Source organism: Amblyomma mixtum, chromosome 7 (genome assembly GCF_055824585.1).
Source record: "Amblyomma mixtum isolate Tamu chromosome 7, ASM5582458v1, whole genome shotgun sequence".
NCBI classification, from domain to species: Eukaryota; Metazoa; Arthropoda; class Arachnida; order Ixodida; family Ixodidae; genus Amblyomma; species Amblyomma mixtum.
The window spans coordinates 150,093,208-150,114,428 of record NC_143018.1 but is presented as its reverse complement, the minus strand read 5'-3'; the positions used below and the strand labels follow the sequence as shown (position 1 = coordinate 150,114,428).

General features: G+C 44.9%; 1 protein-coding gene across 1 annotated transcript in view; it reads right to left on the bottom strand.

Moving 5' to 3' along the window:
• Positions 1-21,221, bottom strand: part of LOC149337845 (N-acetyltaurine hydrolase) — a 163,785-nt gene that overhangs the window by 75,470 nt on the left and 67,094 nt on the right. Inside the window, exon 4 of the mRNA XM_089553551.1 lies at positions 5,540-5,695. Coding sequence (XP_089409677.1) covers positions 5,540-5,695 — 156 coding nt within the window. The remainder of the gene's footprint in view (positions 1-5,539; positions 5,696-21,221) is intronic.

The following is a 21,221-nucleotide window of genomic DNA, read 5'->3' as shown; positions in this document are numbered from 1 at the left end:
ACATCTACACTCATTGACATTTTTATCACCAATGCTACAAATGTGCCCATCAGTTCAGGTGTTCTTCAAACACACATTAGTGACCATTTACCTATATATTTAGTGCTTAGTCATAAAAAGTTCCAATTAAAAGACGCGAGACCGACTGTAAGTACATTCCGGGAGATAAATGAAGATACCCTGGGGTCTTTTTATAATTTAGTTTTAGGGATATCATGGGAGAGTGTTCTTTCAAGCGCTGATGCGGAGGAGGCTTATAACATCTTCATAGACAAATTTATAAAGGTATATAATGATTGCTTTCCCTTCAAAACTCGTAAGCGGCCACGCAAAGCACGCAAACCTTGGATTACAGCTGAATGTGTCAAAGCTATAAAGCTGAAAAATGTTCTTTATCAAAAGTTTTTAAAATCCAGAAACGAAAACGATTTAGGTGACTTCAAAAAACACAGAAATAGGACAAACAGCCTATTACGGAGAATTAAAAAAGAGTACTTTGAAAACCTTTTCATGCAGGACACGAAGCAAACTCCGGAAATAATTTGGAAAAGATTAAACACACTCCTAAATCGGCACACTGGTGCAATTGATAGCCCGATGGAGATAAGTATGAATGGCACAACTCTTGCAGGAGAAGAATTAGCTAAAGCTTTTAATGATTTCTTCACATCTGTGGGAAATAGTCATCATGACCCAAGCTGCATGAACTTTATGCACCAACCAACAGAAGAGACTGCATTTTTATTTAAGAGCGTACGTTGTTGGGCTAGTCGGTCAATCATGGTGAATACAAGGGGGGTACTGCGCACAAAAAGACAAGGACAAGAAAATAACACAACAAGCGCACACTCGCGACTAACTTTATTTGGAAACACGATACTCCTTTTATAGTTTCAAACTGTCACATCACACACATGTGGAAACCAAAAACCCTTCTTCATTCTGATACAGTTTGATAGACGGGTCACTTACGCAATATTTATCCTTCTGTTTGATACAGAACGCCTCCGCCAACTCAACAAGTTTGAAACTATAAAAGGAGTATCGTGTTTTCAAATAAAGTTAGTCGCGAGTCTGCGCTTGTTGTGTTTTCTTGTCCTTGTCTTTTTGTGCGCAGTACCCCCCTTGCATTTTTATTCCCGGTAACTGCAGATGACGTTGTGTCTACAATCTTATCTCTAAACAATACTACCAGTACTGATGTAGATGGTTTGGAGATTCGGCCACATAAACATGTTGCTACTATTATAGCCCCTGTTTTAGAGTACATCATTAATCAAATATTTTCATGCTGCCAATTTCCTCGCCGGCTCCAAGTGGCCAAAGTTACTGCCATATTTAAAGGTGGTGAGAAAGGTAACATGTCTAACTACAGGCCAATTTCAATACTCCCTGTATTCTCCAAGGTCGTTGAGAAGCTAATACACGTACGAATGAGCTCATTTTTAACCAAGCATCAGATTATGACACCGTATCAGTTTGGGTTCACCAAAAAACGCTCTACAGAAAGCGCCTTGCTAGTGCAAAAAGAAATCATTCTTAACGCCTTTGAACACCAATTGTATTCACTTGAAATTTTCATAGACTATTCAAAGGCATTTGACAAAATAAATCACGTTACACTATTAACAAAATTGGAATATTATGGTTTCAGAGGCTGTTTCCTTTCTCTTGTTAAATCCTACCTACAATACCGCCAACAAAGGGTGCACATAAGTAACTCTTGCTCCAGCTTCAAACCATTGCTACATGGCGTTCCGCAGGGAAGTATTCTCGGGCCACTACTTTTCAACCTATATATCAATGTCTTGAATAAACAGCGCGAACGATGACGAGCACAAAATACAAGAAAATGGACGACACAGCGCTGTCTTCTTGTCTTTTGTGCTCGTCTTCGTTCGCGCTGTTTATTCAAGATGCTTAACCAACTAGCCCGCCAAAACGTGTTAACGCAATATATATCAATGACCTTGTTAACATAGATTTAAATACATCATTTATTATTTATGCCGATGACACAAGCTTATTTTTCTCCCATCACAGTTTACCCCTGCTTGTAAAGAAAGCGAATGCAGTGCTTGATGTATTGAACACTTGGTGTCTAAATAATTCCTTAACTATAAACGTCTCGAAGACAAAATCAGTTCTTTTTCGCCCTAAAAATAAACCAGTTAATTCAAATATTGTCCTGCAACTTGGTCTTTCAGTCATAGAGGTGGTACCAGTAATAAAAACCTTAGGTGTCCTTTTTCATGAGAATATGCAGTGGAACGCACATACTCACCTCGTTCACTCCAAACTATCCCGAATAGTTGGTATTCTTGCACGTTTTCGTAACTTTCTTCCTAAGCACATTAAATTACTTTTGTATAACTCCCTTTTCACATCCACATTATCGTATTGCTACTTGATATGGGGCACAACAACGTACACAAACTTGTCCAAAATCTATCGACTGCAGAAAAAAGCTGTAAGAATTATTTCAAATGAACCCAATGACGCCCACACAAAACCTCTTTTTGATGACCTTAGATTACAACCATTATCAAACCTGTTCAATGCACTTCTGTTAAAACGTCATCATGCCTTTCATCTAAATAATGACCCTTTCTTTGAAAACCTTGCGACCCTGTCTCCGTTTGCGAAAGCATATAGCACACGAAGCAGTCAGACATGGAAGATTCCTCACACCCGTACTAACTATGGCCGCCAAATGCTGATGTACACACTACCACATGCTCTTAACTCTTCTGATAACACCTTCAAGTCACCTCCAAGACATTAACACTTACAATTATGAACCCGCAATGCTAGCCCTATCACTTAACATGTTTTTATGATTATGTAAAGCCGTCGCCATATATATATATTGCTTTTCTTTATATCGCTATCACTTTTTGTCCACTGCTGTATTGCTTTGTGAACGGGGTGCTAGCCTTTGTCAAGCCGTTACAGGCTTTTTGCTAGCACCCCGTTGCATCACGAGTTCTGTAACATCATTGTTGATGCCAAATAAATTTGAATTTGAATTTGAATTTGAACTGGCAACGTGTCACCGGACGAGTGGACGAAGACGCGAAGTGCCCTTCGTACTGCTATCCATTACGATCGTCGACCAACATGCAATCGTTATTCATCGCCATCGACGGACACCTGACAAGCCCAATCCGGCCATCCGATGGTTGTGAAAAACTTAACCGTACTGGTCGCCATGGTAACGGCGCATGCGCAGTAGCGGCCTGTGGCAGGCAACCGCGAAATGCGCTAGCCTGGAGTAGCTTTGACTACATAATGAGTTTGAATACACAAAAAAGGCTGAACATGCCTACAGTCGGTCAAACTGGTCGCTGCCTAAATGACCGCCTCCGTGAGCATAATCGCAATGTAAGTAATAAAAACGAAAACGATGGAGAACTCGTGAAACACTGCAACGCATGTGTAAAGTGCAAGCCGTTACTAGACAAGTGTTTTTTAGCTGGGAAAAGTAAGGCCAAGCGCACTCGTGAAATTATTGAAGCAGAAAAGATAGCCAGATTAGGAAGTGCCTGTGTAAGCACTCCTTCTGTCAGGCTCTCAAAAAAAGAAATTGCTTAACCTACGCCCGCAGTGAATTTGCGCATGATTTGGGATGACGCGGCAAAAATGCATGTATAAATTCTTGTGCTCGTGTTTCTAATCAAGTTGTTGGAAGTTAGCGCTGTGTGTGTCTACTCGTTCTCGGTCCCTTGTCCTGTTTGCGCTATTGCTCCGAAATGCCTATGGTCGCTAATGTGCACTATTCGCTGTGCCCGTCCGCGATTTCTGAACAGCTTGGTGTGCCACCTGCTGTGTGGTGACCGGCCGCTTGCACATCCTCAAACGAGTTGGCGGGGTAACGGCCTTTAGATTGTGATGAGCCATGGTTAATCACCGTCCTGACCAAAAATGGTGTCAGAAGACGCAGCCACGGAAAACACGTATTCAAGCTGACCGTCGTCATCAGAAAACGTTTCTTTCCGCGCGCCGTTGGACGCTATTTCTTTGTTTCGTTTCATGAAGACGAAGGGATAACTGTCTTGCTCGCGTGGGATTTACTCTAAGTCCTTTCTTTTTTTCTCTGCTTATTAACTGTATGACGGGTGGCCTTTCTTTCCCAAGACGACCAGCCGGGATTTGGGTTTAGGCCACTGGGGGAACATGGGGGATTGGAACTCGGCCCTGGCGAAAGCATCATATTGGAGGCTGTGTGGAAGAAGGCCCGTGTTCTAGGGATGTCAGCACGCGTCAAATAGCCCCAGGTGACATAAGTCAATACGAAGCTCTCTGCCTAAGACCTCAACTCAGTTGCGACTAAAATGCCCTTTTCGTAAAATGTACACTTACAGGTGGGCATTATTTTCTAAAATGGATCTTCAGTTTTCTAGGTAACCGCAGAGTGTGAGCAACTCGCCCCTGTGAGCACGCTTCCTCGCAACCAACACAAGTAGAGTGTGCTGCCGTGAAGCATTGCATGCAAACTGCTGTTTACTGCTGGATGTGATATGTCTAGGATGCGATATATGTTTACATATTTGTTCATACAACGGGCCGAGTGCACTTCCGCGTTTCAGAGAAAATTTTAGCAAGAGGCGCCCATTGAAAACACATCACCCTCCGGATCAAGCGACCGATTGATGACAGTTCTTGTTCATATCTGAGATTTCTGGGCATGAAACTGCACTGTAGCTCAATGTATTTTATTGCGTTGAATGTCTGCATCTTCCATCGCCGACGGCAGATTTTAATGCTTTTATCAACATGCCTTATGAAATTTACTTACGACGATTCCATAAATGCGTATTTTTGCCTAGTACAAACACAAGGGAGATGTTCTATTGGGGACAAAAGTGGTATACTCCACGCGGCGAGAGCCGGAGCACCGGAAACTGCGTTGCAACGCCATCTACAGGTGGCATCTTGAACCCAGATAGCCAATCTGTGACCTTTATAATGAGCAGGCATGTCGCTTGGCTCGTTTAATGTTTTAAAAAGCGCTGCTTCCAGAAGTTAGCCACGCGCGCGCGGGCATTTGACCGCATCATGACGATGCGCGCGCCGACTCTCAAGCCGTACCTCGAACGCGCGTTGAAAAAACGAAGACACAAAATGAAAAGAGGGCCGCCAGATTGCTGCTGCTGCGGCGCCGCTCGGCATTTTGGCGAGCAAGAGCGCGAAACATTGAAACGAGTCGAGCGACATGCCTGCAATAATAAAGGTCATAGATTGGCTGTCTGGGTGTGAGATGCCGCCTGCAGATGGCGTTCAAAAGCAGTATTCCGTTTCTCGGGCTCCCGCCGCGTGGAGTATGCGACTTTTGTCCCCGATAGTACAATGGAACTCGCCGCCTGTACGGACAACGCATATGGAAAAGTCGCAATAGATACGGACTCCGTACTACGTCACACACGACACACATAAATAGTACCGAAACTGCACGGATTTGTATGCACTACACTGTATCCCCATATTTCTATATGCGCCGCTCACGCGCTCGAGTGGCATCGTCCTGGGCGCTACGTACCTTGCAGGGGCCAGCTGCAGCCGAGCTCGCCGAGTACCCCGCAGCGGGAGTCTGTCCCGTCCACGCCCTCGGTGATGTCGGCAACGAATTCGCGCTCCAGCTCTTCCACGCTTTTGCTCAGCACGGAGTGGCCGTAGTTGGCGGACACGTAGTACCCTGCGCCAGATACACACGTTCTCGTTGCAATGGAGGTTCTCTTTTAAGGCCTTCAGTGCCTCATACTGTCGTTTGCAGCCGTGTCGGCAGATGTGTCCGCGTTTCGGCATCACTACTTAAAAACACGCTGTGTGGAGGCTAGGAATAGAACAAGGCCCTTTGGCATTTGAAGCGGAGACGCTACCACTCCGCCATGAAGGCTCAGGGTTTGAGCATTAATAAAGGCGCATCTAGTGAATGCATGGGCTCCATAAATAAAATAAAATAAATAAAAAGAAATAAATATAAGAAACAAAACAAAATAAAAATAAAATACAAAGATGAAACATGAAAAATCAGCAAACAAACAAACAAACAGTGTGCCAGGAAACGTTTTCGCCTTGCAGCGCTTTAGAGAGCCAAAGTGCCCCCCAGAATTTTTTTTCTTGCCAGTTTGCGTCACCAGGTTTCAGCTGCTCATGTCGAACTCCACAGCAGTAACCAAACATCAAGTTGGGTCGCCTATTTACCAGCAATACCAGCAAAGTGACCATCAGGGAAGCACTGGAGGTCGGTGGAGGCTATCGGAAAGGCTACTAGAATATGTAAACAGTTAAGACGTTCTTGTTCTGCAGTATCGGAGCAGAGGCAATCGGCGGGGTGCGGCATGTTGCAGAAGAGATGAGTAGAGCTCCTTCCTGGTACAATCATAGCCTTCAATGGCCCCTCAGTGCTTTTTCTTTTGGCCACGAAACTACAGCCTAAGTTTCATACAAGGCCAGCGCGTTACGCAGCTTTCGGAGAGGGGCAGAGAACGAACGCGCGAGCCCTGTTCGCAGCGTCTGTTCTAACAGGTTCTCTTGGTTTTTTTATGCTTTCTGGGGATTGGTATGACCAACAACTCGCTGCTCGTTATGAAATAGCCAGGGAAATCCCCCAAGGTGGAGCAGAATTGTAATAAGGGAGTAGCTTATAAATACTATAAGATATAAATACTGATCAGCTTATAAATACTAATTCTACTAGGTTTCAACAGCGTAATAATCTTCTTCTACCTAAAGTGAGGACTAATTATGGAAAATTTACCACAATATTTGCCGGCATATCCTGTTGGAATACTTTGCCATGTGAAATTAAAGCGTCGTTTACTGTTCACTCATTTCATCACCGCATTAAAGAGTACTTAATTAATTTCCTGTGTAGTTCACATGCCTAAACAGTAGTAATCCTTGTTTAAAGTCTCATTTTCTTTGCATTATGTTACAAAGTTGTTGCTGTATATACTTTTTGTTCCGTTTTCACACATAACATTGTAAATTTTTTTGTAGATTGTTTATTTATGCTAATTGATACACTGCCTTCCATTCTTTGCAATTTTACCCCACTTGATTAGTTCTAGGAGGTCCCCCCGACAGTCGTGTACTATGGGACCTCCTTCTGTACTGATTTTATTGTATTTGTATTACTATGTGCATATTAAATAAACTTGAAACCTGAAACTTGAAATTACTCATTGGCATCCACCCTAGCGCAGCCATACGGCTACAATGGAAAGATTCCCTTTGTAGCCGTATGGCTGCGCTAGGGTGGATACCAATGAGTAATTTACTCCCTTATTAAAATTCTACTCCACCTTGGGGGATTCCACTAAACATTTGACAAACACAGTTCCCACTTCGAATTAATTTGCTCTCGCCCTACCATAAGCTTGCCGTCCCGGTGAGCTCAGTTGGTAGAGCGACTGCTCCGGTAAAGCGGTGGTCCAGGGTTCGAACCCCGGACCAGGACAAGTGTTTCTTTGATTACGAAGTTTCTGAGAAAGCTGTTTTGCTTTCTTTTGTAGCCATGTGGATGCACATGGGTGGATGCCAATGAGTAATTTACTCCCTTATTAGCAATTTTTCTACGTGGGTCCAGCCTGCGCATTATTTTGCCATTAATTTTCATCGCGACTTGCCTACAGTGCCACTCTGCAATGTCTAGCGTAGCGATCAGCAACATGCTTATCTGTGCCTGGGCTGCGGTTGTGTCGGCCGAGTCCTTGCTTTCGTCCAAGTTTACACATGCTACGCTTACGTAGCAACAAACACTGCAAGCTCACTGATGCGGAAAATGAGGAGTTGTGAAGGCACTTGAAGTGAATGAATAAATGAATGAAAAACTTGATTTTCACAAGAGTTCTCTCAGCCTAGGTGGAGCTCTCAGTCCAGGGCCCCAGTAGTGTGCGCTGCAGAAGCGCTCCCAGGACGAAAGCACTTTGATAGGGCTATCTCAAAATTTCTTTTTGCTGCACTTTCGGAGGTGGCAAAGCCAGCTGCTGAAGGCTTGCTACATAAGGAATTTATGCACACTTTATCACGCTGTGACGACGAAGCCGCTGGCGAGTGCAAGCAAATGGTGAAATTTTCGCTCAATGCTCATGTGCTGGCTGTGCGGCACCAAAATAAGGGAGAAGCTGTGGGTGGCTAGCAATTAAAAAAAAATGAGCAATGATGGGAAGCGTGGCTAATCATGTAGAAAATAAAAGCCATAGGTGCACCGAAAAGTACACCTGTCTAAAGGTAACATAAAGCCATGAACATTATCCTGTAAAATATACATGGTAATAGTTGAGTTGAGTTGAGTTTAATGGCGCATAAGCAACTAAGGCTATCATGCGCCAAGCTCAGAGCATAAAAAATTGTTTTATATACATGTTACACAAAAGTCAAAATGAACGGCTGTGTAAAGGGCCTAAAAATTAATTCGTGTAACCAAGTAAAAATATAACACAAAATTTGAGAAGTGACTTATGGTAAAAGCTTTAAAGAGGGTCGGCAACCTCAGCAGCCATCCTTGGCTGTACAAGGATCTTGAGGTCCCCAACCGATGGAATAGTGACCTCAGCCGTCTTCTCAAGACGAGAGGGTGGCTGAGGTGTGGTTCGAAAAAAACCGCAAGTTGTAAGAAAAACTGACCATTATTTAATTACATTTACAATTTGTTTAAAACACCTGCACTATTTAAAAACTTAAAAACCTGTGAAATGTCAACAAGTGCATCTTCGCCTAAAAACAATGTTGGATGGAATGGTATGTGTTCGCTAAAAAAACTGTAAAATGCTCTTTCCTCAGTCTTTCTAGTTTTCTGCATGAAAATTGTGGGGACGCCTTCGTCCCCTGCGTTCACTTTCCCGCATTGCAGCCCACTGTTGTTAGCTGCCCCCGAAAAGCACTCCTCTCGGTTCGGTTAACAGGGGAGGGCGCTCGCGTCGCAGCGACACCAGCGCCACGGATGGCGTTTTGCTGCGCGCTAGCGGGGAGCTACGGGGTCTCTTCTCCCTGGGACAGGGAAGCACGCGGACGTTTCCGCGCGCCGGTCTGCTCTTCGCCGCGGGCGTCTTGTGGTTGGAACTTGCTCCCGCCACCCCGTCCCGTCGGGCCTCGGATCTTCCCTTTGCCCTAGCGTGGGCGAACGTTCGCTCGTAGCCGTGCTGGTGAGTCGGACATTCCTCGGTGTATTTTGTTGCTAGCTGGCGTTATTGTTGTTATAGCAATAAACGCCTTGTTTGTGTCAGCCAGTGTGTCGTTCCTTTGTTCCCGTAGAGCACGGCCCGCCGTGGTCGGCGTGCGCTCAGTAGCGTACGCGACCACGGGGTGGGGTCCGCGGGGTTTTGAACTGGTTCAGCCACGGTTAAACGGGGAATACGCATTTATCTCCCCCATTTTAACCCCACAAAATAAAACATGGTTTATTGTTAACTCGTCTTGGCATAATCCTGAACTTCACATTGTGGCCTGTCTTCTTTTGTTAGTAGGAAATTATGTGTGAGATGTGTGTGCCCTATACGAAGACGACAGATAACAACTTTGAAACGTTCCTGATGGGTGCAGGAGTGCCACTCACCTAAAACCGGCTTTACTAAGTGTAGTTTGTTATTTACATCATTGTTCCAGATGACTGCCTTTTTTCTTTTAATTTACCCTGTATTAAGTTCACGCAATCTATAAAAGGCATAATTAATTTTTTATTTCCTTGCCCCGAGCTTGAGCAGCGCAGAAATCTGCTCTCTCGTTTCCTTTTATTCCGACATGACTCCGGACCCAGCAGAGTTTAATGTTCTGTCCTTGACCTGTGGATATATCTATGTTATGTATGATGTTACCAAGTAGTGGAGTGATTGAATGTCTAGGGTGGAGCGCAGTCAGTAAATTTAGTGAGTCTGTGTAAATAATACTGTTTGTGAGTTTCTTGTTTACTATTAGCTGAGTGGATACACAGACGGTGTAACATTCGGCAGTGAAGATTGATGCACATTGCGGAAGCCTTACTATTTGATTCCAATTCTCCTGTACCACTGCGCTTCCAACGTAAACATCTGTTTTTTGAGTCATCTGTATAAAAAGGTGTAAAAGTACTGCATTTCTCCTCGAGTGCCAAAAATTCTTGTATTATATGCTGCTGTGGGTTTTCTTTTTTACGGAACTTGGTATGGCTGAAATCGCAGATTGAAGGAAAAAGGTACCATGGAGGTTGGATCTCGTCTTGGAGCAATGCCAGGTAATGTGTCTAGTATGCCGAGGTTTTCGCACACCTCTTCGAAACGCAAGAGCAGTGGCCTAGTAGTCCGCGGTTTGTTATGAAATAGTGTTCTTGATGGGCAGTTTGTGACTATTTGGTAAAAGATGTGTTTAGGTAGTGAACGGATTTTTAAAATGTATGAACATGTGAGCATCGTTCTTCTGTCTGTAAGCGATGGTTCATTAGTTTCCACATAAAGACCATTTATGGGCGAAGTCCTGTATGCACCAGTGGAAAGACGCAAACCTAAATTATGTACCGGGTCGAGTCGTTTCAAGTACGATGGTCTCGCCGACCCATATACTATACACCCGTAATCCAGGGAGGAGCGCACTACAGAGCGACAGATTTGCAAAAGACATGACCTATCGGAACCCCAGTGCTTTCGGGAGAGTACTTTAAGTATGTTAAGGGATCGGGAGGCTTTCTTTTTTAATGTGTTTATGTGATGCAGGAAAGTGAGTTTTCTGTCAAATGTTACGCCTAGAAATTTATGCCTGTTTTTTACAGGTAACTCTATTTCCTTCAGGTGTAGGGTGGGATCTGCCTGTAAACCTTGTTTTAGCGAGAAAAAAATGGCCACTGTTTTCTGTGGAGAAAATCGGAAACCATTTCTGTGTGCCCATGTTGCCAGTTTATTTATTGTTAACTGTATTTCTCTTTCACATGTTAATATGTTGGAGGATGTGCAGGCTATCTGGAGGTCACCTACATACACTGAATACATAACGGATCTTGGGATTACTTTACTAAGAGAGTTCATTTTTACAATGAAAAGTGTAGTGCTTAAAATACACCCCTGTGGCACCCCATTCTCCTGGACGAAGTACTTCTTTGAAAGGGTTGCACCTAGGCGTACATGGAATGAACGTTTACATAAGAAGTCTTTTAGGCAGTTCAACATTCTGCCTCGGATGCCAAGCTTTGCAAGGTCTTGAAGAATCCCGAACCTCCAGGCCATGTCATATGCCCTCTCCAAATAAAAAAATACAGCAAGACATTTCTGCTTGTGGACAAAAGCCTCTCTAACGGTGTTTTCGAGACGAACTAAGTGATCAGTAGTGGAGCATCCCTTTTTAAAACCACACTGGTGGCTGTAAAGAAGTTTACACGAATGAAGGACAAAAGTTAATCTTATGTTAAGGACACTTTCAAAGGATTTGGCGAGGCAACTGGTCAAGGCTATGGGTCTATAGCTGGTAGGAGCGGTTGTCGGTTTCCCAGATTTACGGAATGGTACTATAACAGCTCTCTTCCACTCCTTAGGTATTTTACCTTCTATGAATATTATGTTAAAGAAATTTAAGAGCGCCTCTACGGCAGGCTGGGAAAGATGAGCAAGCATTTCGTAGTGTACCTGGTCGGGTCCCGGTGCAGTTTTTTTTCCCGGCAGACAGTACTCTATTGATTTCTTGGAGGGTAATTAGATTATTGTACTTTTCGTTAGCACCTCCACTTGTTGGAAGCCTTTTTTTCTCGGCTGTGTTTTTGTGTTTCAAAAAAGACTACGTATAGTGTGATGAACTTGATACTGTAGCGATGAACTTGATACTGTATATCCCCCCAATATATCTGCCTGTCCTCCTATGCTTGTTTGTGTGCCAGGTGTTGTCAGAAGAGGAATTGTGAACGGTGAGAAGTTGCCATTTCATTTTCGAACCTGCTCCCACATTTTTTTAGATGTTATTTGACTATTACTAGATGAAACATAACTCTGCCATGAGGCTTTCTCAGCACCGCGGCGGGCGTACCCAGCTTTAGCTCTCGCCTTTTTAAAATTTAAGAGGTTCTCATGTGTCGGATATCTTCGAAATTTACTCCATGCTCTATTTTGTTGTTTTTTGCTTTCTTGCAGTCTTTTGTCCACCACACTTTCCAGTTTTGTGACACCAGTTCCTGACGACTGCGGAATAGATAACTGTGCGGCAGTTATGATACAATTTTTGAATTTTTGGTTTATCTGATCGATGCTCAAATTTTCTAAAGCTATACTTTCTAAAGTGGTTTTAGCTCTAAAAAGTTTCCAGTCTGCTAAATGCAGCTTCCAGCGTCGCGGTTTTGTTGGAATTATTTCTGGTGTGGATGATAAAGTGATTAGTACATGGAGGTAATCGCTGCCATATGGGTTGTCAATGACATCCCAATTAAAATCGTTAAAACCGGAAGGTGAACTAAATGAAAAATCTAAACGGGTCATTTTCCCCGAGGTAGGGGAGCAGTATGTGGCTTGTTCTGTATTTAAAAGACAAACATTGCTTGTAAGAATAAAATTTTCGATCACTTGACCCCTAGCGTCACAGCGTTCGATTCCCCAAAAAGGGGAGTGAGCGTTAAAATCCCCAACTACTAGATACGGTTCTGGAATTTCATAGTTGAGTTGCTATAAGTCGTGCACTGTTAATGTAAAATGTGGAGGAATATATATCAAACAGATAGAAATTGTTTTATAGCTGACGACACTGACCGCAACGGCTTTAAGTTTTTTTAGTTTGATTTCCCGAACAGGGACACCGATTTTTACAACAACCGCGACGCCTCCCGAGAGTCTATTGGCTTGCTCGCGATCGCGTCTAAAAGTTTTATAACGTTTCAGGATATTCATATGTTGTGGACCTAGATTTGTTTCTTGAAGACATAAGGCTACGGGCACTACTGACCCTAAAATATCTATTATGTCGCTGTAATTCCTCAACAGTCCTCTACAGTTCCACTGAAGTAGAAAAGCCATATTTATGTTTGGGGTATGAACGATAGGGGGTTGACTTGTTTTCTGGGGCCGTTAGGACGGCACTGTCTTTTTTTCGCTCAAGAGAGCTGTTCCGCCGCTGTAAAGCAGGCGGGATGGGAGTTAGGTCCATCACCTCACTAGAGGTGCTGGACGACCGCGAAGATGCCGTGGGTGTGTGGATGTCAGCCCTCCCCGGACTGGGGGAAGTCCTGCGGGATGCTGACCCGCGGGCCGGCACTCCCTGCCTTGGAGTTGGCAGAGCAGCCTTCGCTGTCCCTGCCTGGGGCGTGGATAACTTTCAGATATCCTACTTCGACTGTGTCGGGAAGTGTGCTGGTCTTGAAAGTGAGGATCATGTGTTTTGTGTCTATTTCCTTATTTTCCTTCCGGACCTTGATTCGGTGAACGTCTATGACGTCTTGGTCACTCAGACCTTCGAGCATTTCTTTTTCGGTGATGTGGACAGTCATTTTCTGATATAACGCCTGTATTGTAATCTGTATCTAATCTGCTCAGCATGTAGCGCGATCTGTGTTCATGGCAAGATACGCCCCCATGTGATAAGGGCGTGAAATTTTTGACGCGCTTCCTGGCGTTAGAGTGTATGTCGATGACATACTCGTGTGGGGCAATTCCCAACAAGAGCACGACCAACGTCTCAGATCAGCGCTAGAAGCGGCAGAACTTGCGGGTCTAACGTTCAATACAGCAGAATGCGAGTTTGGCGTACAACAAAATAAACGAAGAAGGAATCCGTCAGTCGAGTGCATGTTGCAGATGCCACCGCCTAGTGATAAACTAGCCGTTCAACGCATGCTGGGTGTCGTGAACTATTTCGGAAAGTTTTTGCCAGCACTAGCGGAAAGGACAACGCTTCTCAGAAGCTTGCTAAAAAAAGACACTGTTTTCGAATGGTCGGCAAATCACGAAAAAGAGTGGAGAGCACTGTGCGACAGCCTCAGCAAGCAGCCCTTGCTATCAGTTTTTGACCCTGAAAAAGAAACCAGGTTATCATGCGATGCGTCACAAAACGGAATCGGTGCTGCCTTGCTGCAGTATCACAACGGTGCATGGAAACCGGTTGCTTACGCTTCCAGAGTGCTTACAGGTACGCAGCAACGCTATTCACAAATTGAAAAGGAAGCAATGGCCATAGTTTTCGGCTGCGAAAAATTTCACCATTTCATGTATGGGCGGAAGGTTGTCGTTGAGACTGACTATCGTCCGTTGATCTCCATTTCGCAGAAGGCGATCGGTGACATGCCGCCAAGACTGCAGCGATTTTTTTTGCGTCTGCTACGCTCTGACATTTTCATGCATTATGTTTCAGGAAAACAGCTTCTATTGGCGGACATGCTGTCCAGGGCTTCCGTTAAGGGCGCAGCAGATAACGCAGACAACGACGACGGCGTCGAAGTGCACGCAGTAAATGTGGTGGATTCTCTTGTCACCGAAACCACGTGGAAAGAACTGGCTTCCGAGAAAATGAAGGACACGCAGCTCGCCGCTGTGCTAGAGCACCTGGAGAACGGGCAACCAATTGAAGGACCGCTCAAGCTGTTTGCCGCTGAGCTATCGGAAGTAAAAGGGGTTCTCTTGAAAGGCTGTAAGATTGTCATTCCGGCCAGTATGAGGCGCGATATGTTGGCAAGAATTCATCAAGGCCACATCGGAATTAGCAAGTGCAAAGAAAGGGCACGGCGCCTGGTGTTCTGGCCAGGAATGAACACTGATATCGAGGCGTTTGTACAGGCATGTTCTGTATGTAAAACGTACGCTTACAAGTTGCCACAAGAGCCTTTGATTATGCGTCCGGTTCCAGACCAACCATGGTACCGCGTCGGCATGGACATTTTTAGCTACTCAGGTCGGTCATACTTGTGTATTTATGATGCCCTATCCAATTTTCCCGAAGTCCAACAGCTCGCAGACACTTCAGCAAAAACTACTGTAGATGCAGCAAGTGCCATATTTTCTAGATATGGCATACCTGTAGAGGTATGCACTGATAACGGGCCTCAGTTTTCCAGTAGAGAATTTGCCATGTTCTCAAAAGTATATGATTTCAAACACGTGACCTCAAGCCCGTATTTTCCCCGCTCCAACGGACTCGCCGAAAAGGGGGTACAAGTAGTCAAGAGAATCTTGAAGAAAACTACTGAAGCTAAGCAAGACATTTGGCTTGGTCTCCTCGCTTACAGGTCAACTCCACTGGAATGCGGCTGGTCACCAGCCGAAATATTACAGGGACGCTCGCTGCGAACAACTCTACCAGCCGTTCAGGTCGGACAAAGCCGTCGGGTTGACAAACGCCAGCAAAAAGACTACTCAAGAGGGCCACTCCCACCACTCAACAACGGCGAAACGGTCAAAATAAAACACGGCTCATCATGGAGAAGAAAGGCTTGGGTTCTTCAGTCCTCTGGTCAACCAAGGCCGTACGTAGTCATGACGGAAGACGGGCAACTTTTGTGGCGCAACCGCGAGCATCTGCTGCCAACCAGAGAATCTTTTCGCCTTAGCGGTCCTCCTCACGACCATGAAAGTGACTTTCAAGAATACGCTGCCCCTGCCAGCAAACAACACGACCCAGAGGCGGCGCAAAATATAAACAGCACAGCCAGCATTGTGCCGACAGTTTCGCAACAAGCAGCTGCTCCAAGAAGGACCACAAGACAACACACAGACCACCTCGGCGCTTAATGTATGACGCGAACTTTCAACAAGTGCCGTGACTGTATTCAGTACTCTGATCTTTGCTGTAGTTTTAATGGGCAGTGATTCTTTAACTTTTTTTTTCTTTTTTGTTCTCCCGAGCTAAAAGCGCTCCTTGTCTTTTTTTTTTCTCTTTACAAAGGGGGATGTATCGTAATCTGTATCTAATCTGCTCAGCATGTAGCGCGCTCTGTGTTGATGGCAAGATACGCAGCCATGTGATAAGGACGTTGCCCGCCTGTTCCTCTCGTGTATAAAACCAGTGCTGAATAAACGCTCGGGCTCACTTTTGCCCAGCAAGTGACACATGACGTGTCGTCGTCTGTTCCGCTCGATGCAACGCCTCGGACAGTGTTCAGAGATCGGTATGAAGTCACGGAGACAGGAATATCCCCAACAGACACAATGTTTACGAGTTTTGAGTGTTTTGAGTTTTGAGTGTTGGACGTTGTCACAGAGTTCGAGCAGTAAGTCACCACTGGCCATTTTTGATACCTTGTAGCCAATGCCCAAGGCTTCTGTCAAACACTTTGATACTAAGAAGGGGGACAGGATTCTTGCTTGCTTATCTTGTACTTCACTATGGATGACATGGTATTTAGGAAAACTGACTTTTTTTTTTTGAAGAAACTCGTCTGCTTCGTTCCGCCCTCTCTTGAGAGAGCGATCAGGTTTTGAAAGCGGGGGAGCCATAAAAGATTCTAGTTTTTCAGTCATGGTGCCAGCAACCCACCATGGAGCCCAACAAAGGGACGGGACAGAAACTTGCGAGCAAGTCCTGCCCACGCCAGCTATAGCCAAATATGACGCAACTCAGGGTAGTTGGCCACACAAGGTTAACCCTAGCCGCCTATGAAAAGTAAAAAAAGACTAAGAAGAGAGGAGGAGACAGGAGAGTTGTAAGAGAGAGATAGGAAAGTGAAAGATATAGGGTAGGATAGGAAAAGGCGACTGCCGATTTCCGCAGGTCGGGTCAGGCCGGAGGTGCCGTCTACAGGAAGCTGTGGCCAAAGCGGTGTGTTGCCTCCGCCGAGGGGCCTTAAAGGCCCAAACGCTCGGCATTGACTCAACCACCAGGATCCCCTTTTCCCCGGACACGGCGATGCCACGCACTGCTAAGCGCGGGTGCTCGGGTCCGTGGGGACGAACTGCTCGCCATCATCTCCCTGTGGGGATGTCTCTGCGGATGCTCAGGTACCCGTGGTGCCCCAACTCACCAACGTCTGCATGAATCAGACGCCCCTGCGGGGACATGGTAATAGTGTAAGATATAAAGTATACAGAGAAGCGCGCACTGTGTATTCAATGCGTGGCAATATGTTCCCAGTAAAAGAATAAAACACATATTCGATACTAAGGATCAAAAGAGTGAAAGTAAGAGACGATAAAAATTCCTGAGGGCCACACATCATGTATTATGTGCACGAAAAATAAAAAAAATACGAAAATGAAGAAAATTCGTCGGTTCAAAAAGAAAATGGAGACACTCTGGATGCTTTCACATGATTATTAGTGAAAGACTGCTTTTACATCGGTCGACTTGCATTACCATTCATGACATGATGCTGAAATAAACATTCTTATTGTTCGAGAAGAGAGATAATACGGGCTGATTGGAGCATGTTTACGGAAAAGAAATAACAGCGCTTTTTTGAACACGGGGCAGAACGAGACAGACACCTGCACTGAATAGCAACCAAAATGATTCATTGTGAAAAATTGAAGCAGCGTATAAAGGGCACCTGGCCAACAAGATAACGAGAGCGATAACAAGAAAAAAGGGAAAAGGGGGACCACACCCCACGCACTAAAGAAGAATTACTCATTGTCTTTGATTAAGATAAGCACTTCTCTGAGGCAACAAGGCTATTCACGGGCTACTGTTGCATGCGCCTTTTGTGCTTTGTACATAGGAGGGCTCGGAGATGAGTCTCGGTGTCTTCTCTTTATATCTGAAGTAGCCCGTCAATAGTATGGGACCCATGGGCGATGACTAATATTCGTCATTCAGAAAGGGTACAGAACATGGCAGCTCATTTTGCCTTTTTGATAACTATTCGAGCAATTTTGGTTTGAAAGCAGCAAACGGCAGTATTGGCTAGGATACACTTGAGAAATGGAGGATAATTTTTCGTTTGAAACTATTCAACAACATCTTTCAATGCAAAACAGCTATTGAACCCGGTCAGAACATATTGAGCCTTGATTACATGTCATAACGTCTCGATCACATGAAATAGCTCAACGACATCTTCAAAATGCCATTTCTTTCCTGAACTATCCGCAAATAGAATAGTCTAAATTGTGCTATTGCTATTGGGATGTTGGTTGTTCATATCTGAAAAGAAATAACGGAGCACGAGAGACGACACGATGAACGAGAAGACACGGACAAAGAAACACATGCAGAACAAATTTCTTCAAAATGTAACTTCTTTCATGAGCTATTCGGATATGAAAAAAAGGAGATTGCGCTATTCGTTCTGTGATATTGGATGAATTATTCGTTTCAATGTTGCATTATTGTTGCTGGCATAGTCACATTGGTCTGTCATCAACCTGCATTATTTTTTCGTCTTGTATTGTTGTAACACAGATAAACATAAAACTCACGGCCTTCTTAACCATATTTTGGAAGAATAAAATCTAATATCATTTACATGTTGGCCCACCCCCAAATATTCCAAAGAACCCCCAAAATTTTGGCAGTTAAGTGTTTGGTGTAACGTTAAGGGACAGGAAAAGGGCAGAGCGAGTCAGAGAGCAAACGCGGGTTATCGACATCGTAGCCGAAATCAAGAAGAATAAAGGGGCTTTGGCAGGGCATGTATTGCGAAGGCAAGGTACCTGATGGTCTTAAAGGCTAGCGAACCAGGAGAAGGTAAGCGTAGCAGCGGTCGGAAGAAAGGTAGGTAGGCGGATGAGATAAAGCAGGGATAAGGTGGCCGCAACTCTCACAGGGCCGGGTTAACTGGAGGGGCACAGGGAGAGGCATTTGTCCTGCAGTGGGCGTAGTCAGGCTGATGATTCCGAGTAGAGATTAGTGGTTGGATTAAGGTGTATGGGTAGAAGGTTGAAGGCTGGGTCAGGTTAGTGGAAATCCACATTATAATGCAGTAGAAAGTACTGGAGCATTCGTAGTCCTCAGATTTTCAAACTTCCTGGTTCTCATCACGCCACGACCCCCTCAGCCCTCAGGGAATATCGTTATGGAGAAATCCGCTGCTTTTCGCAATACGCCAACCTAAATGCAATCGCATTAAACATTAAGGGGGACACTTAACCACCACCTATGATGTAATAAAGCCATAGCGTCCTCATACGTACAGCAGCTTTTCGTCCCGCACAGTCTCTGTACGTTGCTAACATTCACACATTTGTCATAATTATCAGCAAACAGTCTTGTCTTGGAAGCCTCCCATGGTGCAGTTTAGGCACATAATGTTGCACCTATAAGCACATGAACTGATTACTACTCACTACACACAATCACATGCACACTATGCCCTCTGCAGGGCAAAGGCCTCTCCCATATCTCTCCAATTATCCCTGTCTTGTGCCAGCTGCGATCCCTGTATCCCCATAAATTTCTCAATCTCCTCCGCCCACCGGACTTTGCACCACACGCTACTACGTTTGCCTTCTCTTAGAATCCATTATACCTAAGGAGAATCAGCTATACAGTTTTCGCATTGCAATGCCATACCCAAGCCCATTACTTCCTCTGGGCTTCGGCTAGGATGTCGTTAACCCGAGTTACTTTCCTTACCCACTCTGCCCGCTTCGGTTATCTTAACGTTACACCTATCATTTTCCTTTCCATAGTTCGCAGCGTTGTCTTTAACTTGAGCTGAACCCTTTTCATTATCCTCCACGTTTTTGCCCCTTAAGTGAGTGCGGCTAAGATACGAGGGCGCTGTTGCGGGCTAGTTGGTTGAGCATTGTTCAAAGGAAACAGCGGAAACACAGGACAGGCAGCGCCAGTGTTGTACGTACATGTGTCCCGTGTTTGCGCTGTTCCTTTTTAACCGCTAAGATGCCGGTGTTTTAAACAAGCGCCATGTTTGTAAAGAAAGGTGACGTTGCGCTTGGCAGCGACGTAGGGTGTGGGTGAAAACGCACCATGCGCCACGTGACTCTGCTTTCAAAGCAACGCGCGTACGCGAATATTTTAAAGAGCGCGCATTACTTGTGGTTAGAAACATTTTTGTTTCAACCCGGAGAGTAGTTCTGGACATTTTCAACCTCTACTTCAGACGGAATGATCAGGGCGGACGCTGCACGAGCTTTCTTTTATGTTCGTACTTCGCAGCGAGTAACGGCGTGACTGCGGCGGACGCCTACGCTGACTAATTAAATGAAGCCGAGAAAGCGCGAGGTATACAGGGAGAAACTAACAGTCTACAGTTCTAATTCATTCATTTATTGTACCCTTAAAGGCCCTTTGCGGGCATTACATAAGGGGGGGGGGGAGAACAGTTGAAATGCAAACTAAAGAGAATAACAATGTTAACACAGTAAAATACAACACAATTCAATGCAAAAAAACATGGAATACAGTGTGAAATGTTAAGATGCAGTTTTAATCAATGCATGTTGGCGGATAGGCTAAAGGAGGCAACAGTAACAAGAAAAATAAATGGTAAAAATCGAAGCTGCAAAGTGTGCAATCAAGTGTGCGAAGGCGAAGCTTTAAATGGTTTTGACAAACATGGACTTGGCATCTCTTTTACCCATGAACTACCCAACACTAATGTTTTACAGTTTTTAGACTTGAAACTTGCCTTTCTTGAAAGACACGTTTGCTGGGGTTATTAGTCGCGTGCAAAAAAAGATCTTTTCCCTTACGATTCCATGCACTCCAAGACAGTAAGAAGAGCGATTGCGTCGCATTGCCTGGAGTCTTCTCTCGAGAAATCGTGCCCGCACCAGTTGCAAGATAGCTTTCACAATCAGATGAGCCTACTTTCGGCGGCTGGGTTCCCCTGCTCTGTGTTGGTTGCTGTTTGCGAGACCCTCCTTCAAAAACTTAAGCATGGAACAAGAAGAAATACAGGAGACGACCTTCACAGGACACAGAAGCCGCTCGTTGTGCCTTGCGTGCACAAAACCTCGTACAGCTTGAGGAAAGTGGCCAACAGGTATGGCGTGAGTGTCGCCTTTTCGGCTCCTAACAAGCTGGAAAAGTTGTACCCACGAATCTGCACCTCAAGAAAGCGGTGCTGCCAGATAAAGCACGATACTCCGCTTACCAAGTGTTCCGTAGGAGTGGTTTACGCTTTCCCCTTAAAGTGTGGGAAACTTTATCTCTTCCAGACTGGCCGAAGCATCAACGAGCGTTTGGGGGACCATGCCCGGAATTTATCCGATATGATAGATAAGTATGCACATTTGGTTGCGCACGTAATGAGCTGCGATGGTTGCGAGGCTCGGTTAAAGGAGACAAAGATTCTTGGCAAGAGCACGGATAAAACTGTATGCGTTAGTCTGGGGGTTTTCTACATAAAAAAATTTGGCTGTAGGTGTGTTAGCACTCCATATTTA